Source organism: Columba livia, chromosome 29 (assembly GCF_036013475.1).
Source record: "Columba livia isolate bColLiv1 breed racing homer chromosome 29, bColLiv1.pat.W.v2, whole genome shotgun sequence".
Taxonomy (NCBI): Eukaryota; Metazoa; Chordata; class Aves; order Columbiformes; family Columbidae; genus Columba; species Columba livia.
Genome location: NC_088630.1, coordinates 1,932,464 through 1,941,607, shown reverse-complemented (window position 1 = coordinate 1,941,607; position 9,144 = coordinate 1,932,464). Strand labels below are relative to the sequence as shown.

Sequence of the window (9,144 nt, the reverse complement as noted above, 5' to 3'; positions counted from 1 at the left end):
CGATATGTTTCATCTCAAGGAAATAAAGCCAAGGAGTGGGTCTGCCCCTCCTCTCTGGTTCTGCTTGATGTGGAGCCCCTGTGAAGCACCTTTGTAAGACCAACGGGGAGCTGGTTTGGGCAAGTGATGAGAGGAAACGGCCTCAAGTTGCGCCAGGGGAGGTTGAGGTTGGATCTGGGGAACAATTTCTTCCCCAAAGGGCTGTGGGGCATTGAACAGGCTGCCCAGGGCAGTGCTGGAGTCACCAGCCCTGGAGGGCTGGATGGACGAGGCTCTTGGGGACATGGGGTAGCTGATGGCTGCACTCCCTGATCTGCGATTTTAACACCACGCGGCACCAAACTTGCGGGTTTTCACACGGTTTTATTGGTGCTTCCCCGCTGCCCCCAGCCGGGAAGGGCGGTACCGGCTCCGGGGCGCCCTCAGCTGCCGGACCCAGGGGCCGTTTGCCGCTCCCGGCGGCGCTGGAGCAGCCGGTAGGCGCGGACGCTGCACAGGTACCCGCCGTACACCGTCAGCAGCATCATGGAGCCGGAGAACGCCTTGTAGCCGAAATCGGCCAGCTGCTTGCCGGACACCATGGCTGCGCCTGCAACACAAGGCGGCAGTGAGCGGGGCCGGGTCCCCTCCCCGACCCGCCCGGTCCGCTTCCCAACCCGCCGGGCCCACTCCCCGACCCGCCCGGTCCGCTCCAAGACCCGCTGGGTCCGCCGGGCGCGCTCCTTAACCCGCCGGGTCCGCTCCAAGACCCGCTGGGTCCGCCGGGCCCGCTCCCAGACCCGCCGGGCCCGCTCCTTAACCCGCCGGGTCCGCTACCCCCGTCCCGTTACCTGCGGCCTCAGCTCCGGTAACACCCGCGCGGCTCCGCTCCGCTTCCGGTCAGCGCCCCGCCCCCGGGTGTCACGTGAGGGATCACTGTGCCTGCCGGGAGGTGGAGTCCGCGGAGGCGGGAAAGCTCCTCAGAGAGCGCCCCCTGGCGGGGGGAGGTGGCGCTGCCGCGCTGTCACAGACCCGCAGAATTGGGGTGAAGGGACCTCTGGGGATCATCTGGTCACCTTAGTGGATCGCACAGGGTCGGTCCAGGCGGGTTTGAATGTCTCAGAGAAGGAGACTCCACACCCGCTCTGGGCAGCCTGGGCCAGGCTCTGGCACCTCCCAGCAAAGACGTTTCTCCTCGTGTTCAGATGGAGCCTCCTGTGTTTGTCTGTGCCCGTTGCCCCTCACCCTGGCACTGGGCACCACTGAACAGAGTCTGGTCCATCCGCTGGTACCCACCCTGAGATACTGATCAGCATCAATAAGAAGAGCCCTCTCAGCTTCTCTTCTCCAGCTGAACAGACTCAGATCTCACAGAATGGAATCATAGAGATATTGATCCTATTGATCAGATCCCTCTCAGCTTCTCCAAGCTGAACAGGCTCAGATCTCACAGAATGGAATTGTAAAGATATTGATCCTATTGATCAGATCCCTCTCAGCTTCTTTTCTCCGGTCAAACAGCCCCAGCTCTCTCAGTTTCTCCTCAGCAGAAAGATGCTCCAGACCCCTCCTTTGGGTCATGGCGGCCATGGGCTGTGCCCCCCCCGCCTGCTCCCCTCAGCACCGCACTCCAGCCTGGGATGGAGCGAAGGCCCTGAGGCCTCCTCATTGCAGATCCCGGGGTCCAGCCCACGCTCCCTCCCACACAAGCCCGTGAGGCGGCCATGCCCCTTGAAGTGCCACGGCAGCCGTGTCAGCGAGGCCGCTCTCTCCCCAGAGCTCCCTACAGCACTTGGATTCTGTCACACGCTGCTCCGAGGGCTCTGTCACCGCTGGGGCTGTGACAGTCCGGCCACCCCCCTGGTCCCTTCCCCAGCTCCCGCGGCCGCAGCGCCTGGATGTGCTGAGGCTGCGGAACTTAACTCCAAATGGCAAAGGGAAGACTTTTTATAGCTCGTGAACGCCGGCGCTGCTGCAAGGCAGGGGGGGTGTCTAAAAGCAAGAGACCTGCGCGTTGGCCGCCCCAGGTGAGGGCTGGGGCTCCAGCAGACGTGGCGCGGGTGTGGGATGCGGCGATGCCGGCAGCACCGAGCGCTGGACAAACCCACACCGGGAGGGATGTGCAAAGCACTTCCACAGCTAACACTGGTAACAGCTAAACACGACTCCAAAACACAACTCTGCATCCTGCTGCAGCTTCGGGCAGGTGCTGGCATGAGTTTAGCCAGGGTGAGAGACTGCAACACGTCAAGGGAGAACTGAGACCCTCTCGCCTCTCTGAGTCTCGCGTCCAAACACTTGAGCTGGGATTCCTGACGTGCTTCAAGACAAAGGGAATAAGAAGTTGTGCCAGCCCTGCAGGAACACGCTGGGCTTCCTTTATCCTCCTCCAGCCTCAATAAAGTCCCTCAGCAGAGGAAGCCGATGCTGGCTACTTTCTGTACGATAGCTCAGTGAAATTTAAAGGTCGTAGGGTGCCTAGTGAGAAAGCATGTCTAATAAAAGGTACAGAAACAACTGCAGCGCCAGCAGATTAAATTCCCCTAGCAAGAGGCTGAGCGGAGGGCTAGGAGTCCTCAAAGGTCACACAGTACGAGGCGTATTTCAAAGAAAGATGGGGACGAGGCAAGTCTGGGAAAAGCAGCTGGGAAGAGATGAATAAAACAACGCAGCATGTCCAAAGAAGCCAAGACATCAGGGAAGGGGAGACCTGGGGTACGTGTGGCACAGTGGGGTCCTGGCCCAGCTCCTGCAGAGCCAGGATTCTGTACCCAGTCCAACATCACAATCCCAACCCTCTTTGGTCCCGCAGCCAAGCCTTGACACTGGAACTGCTGCTGGGAAAAGGCAAGTGGGACACTGTGGTGTGTTGTGACTGAGCAGGGACATTCCTGCTGGTTGTGGGACAGCACACAAGGGCGCAGAGCCATGACAGAGCTGGCGGTGCCCCGCTCTGCGCCCTTGACAAGCACAGCAGCCACCAAACCAAAGACAATGATGCACAGGAGCCACAGAGCAAGGTGCGCGTCTCCGTTCTCCTCTCTGAGTTTATTATTATTTTAAATGTTCGTGAAGTACACGGTGAGTCAGAGACACATCGGCACTGGGAGCCAGAATGGGGCTTGGACAGTGGGACCTGCAGCAGCTCGAGCCCGCCAGCCCAGCCAGGGATCAGTGACCAGCTGGACACGCTGGCCTGAGCAAACAGGAGCCGAGGGAGCCAACCTCAGAGGCACGTGGTGCCCAGCCGGACAAGGGGCGAGTTTCAAAAGCACGGCGCAAGACCTCTGCCCCCTCCTGTGATGCTGGAGGTCTCCCTGTACTCACGTGTCCATGGCTGCCCCTTGTGCAGCTTCCAGACCCTCACAGGAGGGACAGCGGGGAAACTAAATGTGCAACCTGCATCCTCAGCTGCTAAAAGGCCACAGGTAGAAGCAAAGACCAGGCTGAGGCACAGACTGGAGCAAATGGCAAAAAGCTGCTGTGGATCATTCATCTAAAAGCAACATGACCCTTTGTCAGGTGCGCTGCCAAGGGTTACGCTCTGCCAGCTGCTCAGAAGGACGTGGGGGCAGTTGGTCCCTGCGTTGCCAAAGCCAGAGGACAAACTGACAGGAGGGACAAAGGGCTGTCTGGGGATGGCTGGCGGGCATGGAATCAGCACAGGCAAATCTGTGACAACAGGGGAGTTCCCCAGGGGCCAGGTTTGATTATGAGAGCAAAACAATCAAAGTAAAGTAAATAAAGTCTCACTGCGGGGCTGCCCCCGCACGTGAAGCATTGGCTGTTCCGCTGGGCAGTGGCAGCTGGTGGCGGCTGGGGAAGCAGCACACGACAGGGTGGCAGAGAAGCCACTGACACTGTGCTGGGGCTTCTTAGGAAGAAGAGCGATTCTCAGCCCCTTTGAAAGTCCATAGGAGCTTCACTCGCCCTGATGGAACCTGGCGGGGAACTGCGTCCTCTCCACGAAACACTTAAGCCCAAAGCGAGAGCAGCAAGCAGGAAAGGGCTGGTACCGCGCACGGTGGCCCCGTGGGGCTCAGAGCAAATTTGTGCTCACAGGCAGTGTCCCCTGCACAGCCTGTGTCGAGCAGGGTGGCCTGGCAGAGTCCCTCCAAGAACCAAATCCATCACAGCAAGAGAAACTGAAGGGAGGAAGATGCTCGGACCCACTCACAGCAGACCCGACACAGCGGCGGAAGCGAAACGAGCCCGTTGAAGAGAGAGGGAGATCAGCAGGTACCTCTGCTCAGGCTGGCGGTGCCCAGGGCTGAGAAAAGGAACCTCTGCCCTTCCAGCACGCGGCAAAGGCTCCCGGAAAATCCGGACTCCTCGCAAAGCTGTAGCAGCAGCAGGCTGGTGCGGGCAGGAGCTCCCTGTTCATCCCGGCAGGATCCGTGGTTTTGCAGGCAGAGCCCACTTAGTTGTGCTCGGGGTGGTTCTGGAGACACTTGATGATATCGGTGACAGGTTTGCCCTCGTAGCAGATCTGGTACACGGCTGTGAAGAGCGGGAACCTGTGGGTGGATGAGCAAAGTCAGCAGAGCTGGTAGGTCAGAGCACCTCGCCTCATGCTGTGACACACAGGACCCCTGGGCAGGGGGGACAGTGGATGGTGCCTCATCCGACAGGCCATCCCTGCCCAGCTGGTTTGGTGCGGGCAGCACAGAGATTGACCACAACAGCAGAGACATTTTGGGTGGGTTTCCCCTCCCACAGCAGTGGGAAAGATCCCAGCTCCACCCCAAAGGAGCAGCCAAGGGAGATGACAGCACTCACTTTTCCACGGCATTCTTGATTTTCAGGATGCGATGCAGCTCAGCAGCCGTTGCGGGACCCTGCAGCTTCTGCCCATTCAACATCTCCTTCTCCAGCTGCTCAATAGTCTGAAAGAACCCAACAGTGAGACAGTGAGGGAGCTGGACCCTGAAAACTCCACCTGCCATGAGCAGGGACATCTTCAGCAGCTCAGGGTGCTCAGAGCCCCGTCCAGCCTGGCCTGGGATGTCTCCAGGGATGGTTCATCTACCACCTCTCTGGCCAACCTGGGCCAGGCTCTCACCACCCTCAGGGACAACAATTGCCTTTTACCCAGCCTCTTTTAGTTTAAAACCATCACCCCTTGTCCTATCTCAACAGGCCCTGCTCAAAAGTCTGTCCCCATCTTTCTTCAGGCCCCTTTTAAGCACTGAAAGGCCGCGCTAAGGTCTCCCCGGAGCTTCTCTTCCCCAGCTGAACACCCCAACTCTCTCAGCCGTTCCTCCCAGCAGAGCTGCTCCAGCCTCGCATCATTTCTGCGGCTCCTCTGGCCCCTCTCCAGCAGGTCCAGGTCTGTCCTGTGCTCAGGACCCCAGAGCTGGACGCGGTGCCCGGGGGGTCTCACAGAGCGGAGCAGAGGGGACAATCCCCTCCCTCCACCTGCTGCCCACGGGGCTGGGGACACAGCCCAGGATATCAATGTGCTCCACTCACCTTCCCAGTCTTGGCAAAAGCCTCGGCCACCTTGCGGTTGCGGCCCCCGTAGCAGGTGGTGATGAGGTCAGCGACCCCGCAGCTCTCCAAGAAGGTGGAGGAGGTGACGGGGCCCTTACAGAAGAGTTTGGCGAAGCCGATCATCTCCATCAGCCCCAGACGGATCACAGCAGCCTTTGTGTTGTCACCGTAGCCGAGCCCATCACAGAAACCAGCTCCTACAGCCACAACGTTCTGAAAAACAGCAGCAGCATGGAGGGATCTGTTCCCAACGGAGCTCAGGGCTTTGCTGTGTCCCTGTGCCGCCTGTGTGACCCCAAGCACGGGTCCTGCCTGTCCCTGCCTATGCCAGTGACCATCAGCCCTCCCACCAGCTGAATCATAGAATCATATATGGTTGGAAAAGACCCTCAAGCTCATGGAGTTCAGCCGTTCCCCTCCCCTGGCACTGCCCCATGTCCTGAGAAGCTCATGTCCGTCTGTCCAGCCCTCCAGGGCTGGTGACTCCAGCACTGCCCTGGGCAGCCTGTTCAATGCCCCACAGCCCTTTGGGGAAGAAATTGTTCCCACATCCAACCTCAACCTCCCCTGGTGCAACTTGAGGCCGTTTCCTCTGCTCCTGGCGCTTGTTCCTGGGGAGCAGAGCCCGACCCCCCTGGCTCCAAGCTCCTTTCAGGCAGTTCAGAGATCAGAAGGTCTCCCCTCAGCTCCTGTTCTCCAGGCTGAACAGCCCCGACATCCTGAGCAGGTCACATCCACAGCTCCTCCACAGTCTGGCCTTTGACCCAACGCTCTCAGCGCAAAATCCCACGGGGTTCATTCCACCATCAGCCTCCTCCCCAGCGCTCCCCGCAGAGCTCTGCAGAACCACCAGCTCTAAGCGAGACCTGCGAACCGTGGTGATCAGCTCCCTCACCTTGAGAGCCCCGCAGATCTCGACTGTGTCGGCCTCCTGCACCACCGTCACGCGGAAGTTCGGCGTCTGCATCAGCTCCTTCAGTGTCAGCCCGTGCTGCGGGTTCTTGCAGCCTCACGAGACAAAGGCAGAGGAGGAAGATGATGGGGATGACCCCGAGGCCGGACCGTGCTCTCCTGCCCCATGGTGCATTCCTGCAGCACAGCCCTTGCAGCGGGCAAGTGAGGGGAACCTATTGCCCAACAGATGGACCTTGCTAAACATTTGCAGGTCCACAAAGTGCCAAGCACACATTGCCCAGTAAATGAGCAAGGTCCAACCTTGGAATTCGCAGAAGCTGGGGACAATCCCTCCTGCTTTGTCAAGCAAGACAGAACTGTTATGCCCAGTAGATTAAAAGCATTTTTGGAGGTGGCAAATTTAGGTTTGGAGGCTGCTGTTCGCCCTGTTCCTGCAACGTTCTGCGTGAGAGCGTTTCTGTGCGCTCACGGTGACAGCCCGCTCTGCTCCCACCTCTGCGTGTTTGCTTTGCTTTAAAATACACTTTGAATCCCGTAACTTCTAACCCAGCAAACCGTTCTGTTGGTTTTGGCTGCTGTGCCTGCGTTAGGAACAGTCACCAGATGAACTTTCAAGCTGCCCTGGTTGGTAAAAACATGAGATCCAGGTGAGTGACCCTGAAGCACAAGGAAATGAAGGTAGGAACTCTATTTTCTAAAGGGTCTCTGAGCATCCACCCCTTTTACCTTCTGCTCAGAGTCTGTGCTGGTGAGAGCTGTTAGACACACAACTGTTCTTAATGAAGCGAGCAAACACATCGTAAACCCTGTGAACTAGTTCATCCAGCTCCTATGGAGCCTCGTGGCTGCCGCAGGAAAATAGGGCCGGCAGTAGCTCAAGCTGCACCATGCTCATCCCTTTGCCTCGTCCTGCTCGTCAGAAACGAAGGCTGCTAACGAGGTGGGGTGTCGGCTCCTTACCGATGGTCGTTTCGCAGAACTTCTCTTCCGCCACTTCACTAGCGATGTTGGCCCCCATGAGGACACTCATCTCGATTCCCAGCTTTTCGTGGATGATGTCTGAGATCAGCCTGAGCCCGTCTGGTCCTTCATCCACCCCCTGGGGGACGAGCAGGGACAGAGTTGAGCACCTGCCCCCCCAGAGACGTGGCCCCACCTGCCCCGATCCCGTCACCGCCTGTGCCGCGATGCTCCAACTCATCCCAACAACCCCAGTGCTCAGCTGCACCCGCTCCTCCCCATGCCCTGATCCCCGCACACCCTCACCCTTCTCCACCAAAACCCCTCAAAGACTTTGCCCCCACTTCCCACCCTCCCCACAACCCTGGAGCCCCATTTCTGCCCCCAAACCCCAGGATTCCCTTTGCAGCCCCTCCAGGCCAGGGTGCTCCCAGTTAACCCCCCTGGCCCAGTGCTGCTCACACCTTGATGAGCGACATCCCGATTGCGTCTTTCTTCACGTGGCCCTTGAGCTGGTCACAGACTTTGCCGATGAACTGATGGGGCACCACGAAGAGGAGGATGTCGGCCCCAGCACAGGCTTTCAGCAGGTCTGGCTCTGCCACCTGAGGAGAGCGGCACCGTCACAGCAGGGAGTTGTGTCCAAAGTCGTGCTGTGTGTCCTGAGCCTGGGACGGGGGGAGCAGGGGCTGGAGAGAAACTGCTGGGGGCTACAAAGTCACTGCAATGAGGTTCACATCCCAATGAGGGCTGGTGGGGAAGAGGGGCTGGTGTAGAGCCCGAGCTGCTCCCATCAACATGGTGCAGAGAACCGGGGTCATTCCGGGGAGCTCAGCAAGGGGCAGCCGGTCCCACACGCTCTCCGCGTGCTGCGGTGGTGCCAGCTCCGCGGCAGCTCCGTGGCCTCAAGCCCAGGCTGCAGGATGCCAAAACGGGGGCAGCGGAGCAGCCAGGGCCACAGCTCGGCCAAGCACAGATCAAGGTCACCAGGAGGGTGTCACCAAGTCCCATGCAGCCCAGTGCATCCCCAGCGCCCAGGACAGCCGGGCTCCAGCAGCTCCCAGCACGGTTATTTATTACCTCTCAGCACAGCCCGGCTGTCGGCGCCAGCAAAGACCACGGCCAGGCCACACTCACCAAGTTGGGGGGCAGCTTGTGCCCTGGCAGGTATTTGACATTTTCATGCTCCGTGTTGATGATGTCGGTGAGGCGCCGGCCGCCCACCTCCTCCTCCAGCACCCACATGTTCACCTGGTTCTCGAAGGTGCTCAGCTGCGCCGCGTTGCTGCCGGCGATCTTGGCAATGGCCGAGCCCCTGCGTGGGCAGAGTGGAGCCGTGGGCACCAGGTCAATCGCACAGGTGTCCTGGTGAATCCCAGTAGCATGGGGCACCGGGGAGGACAGGATGCGGGTGCCCGGGCAGCGGGTGCTCACCAGTTCCCAGAGCCCACGATGCAAACCTTCTTACCGCCCATGGTGCAGGGAGCCGGGCACTGTGTGGCGCTGAGCCCACGGCTGCTATTTCAAGGGCGCTTGGAGCAGGGGCCGCCCCATCCCGCCTCCAGCTCCGCCTCAGCCCCGGGGAACGGGCACCGAGCCCTGGGGAACCGGGCACCGAGCCCTGGGGCAGCAGAGCCGCCACTTGTCCCGGCGGCAGCAGTGCGGGGCTGTGCTGCGGGCGCAAACCGCTCCCCAAGTGAGACAACACGGATCCCAAATCCCAGCAGAGCTGGCAGGTGCGACTGCTGCGCTTCTCTTGCCCTTTTTCTGCATAGATGTGTTTTATTTTCCCCGCTT

General features: G+C 59.8%; 2 protein-coding genes and 1 long non-coding RNA gene across 3 annotated transcripts in view; all 3 read right to left on the bottom strand.

Annotated features, from left to right (window-relative positions):
• Positions 1–9,144, bottom strand: part of LOC135576689 (uncharacterized) — a 191,757-nt gene that overhangs the window by 8,649 nt on the left and 173,964 nt on the right. The window lies entirely within an intron of this gene.
• Positions 344–581, bottom strand: LOC135576688 (cytochrome c oxidase assembly protein COX14). Its single transcript, XM_065043622.1, has one exon. It carries the CDS (start codon positions 579–581, stop codon positions 423–425), a length of 159 nt encoding a protein of 52 aa, XP_064899694.1. The 3' UTR covers positions 344–422.
• GPD1 (glycerol-3-phosphate dehydrogenase 1) lies at positions 344–8,935 on the bottom strand. Its single transcript, XM_065043620.1, has 9 exons — positions 8,782–8,935; positions 8,485–8,662; positions 7,812–7,952; positions 7,348–7,486; positions 6,368–6,480; positions 5,452–5,685; positions 4,759–4,865; positions 831–4,496; positions 344–589 (listed from the first exon to the last, which is right to left on the bottom strand). Exons 1-8 carry the CDS (start codon positions 8,820–8,822, stop codon positions 4,400–4,402), a joined length of 1,050 nt encoding a protein of 349 aa, XP_064899692.1. The 5' UTR covers positions 8,823–8,935; the 3' UTR covers positions 344–589; positions 831–4,399.

Excerpts from the sequence above, each read along its gene's own strand:
- LOC135576688 (XM_065043622.1), bottom strand. The coding sequence starts at position 581 with ATGGTGTCCGGCAAGCAGCTGGCCGATTTCGGCTACAAGGCGTTCTCC.
- GPD1 (XM_065043620.1), bottom strand. The coding sequence starts at position 8,822 with ATGGGCGGTAAGAAGGTTTGCATCGTGGGCTCTGGGAACTG. Across the intron at positions 6,481-7,347 it reads GTTCTGCGAAACGACCATCG|GCTGCAAGAACCCGCAGCAC; the intron begins GTAAGGAGCCGA and ends TTGTCTCGTGAG. Across the intron at positions 4,497-4,758 it reads ATCAAGAATGCCGTGGAAAA|GTTCCCGCTCTTCACAGCCG; the intron begins GTGAGTGCTGTC and ends ATCCACCCACAG.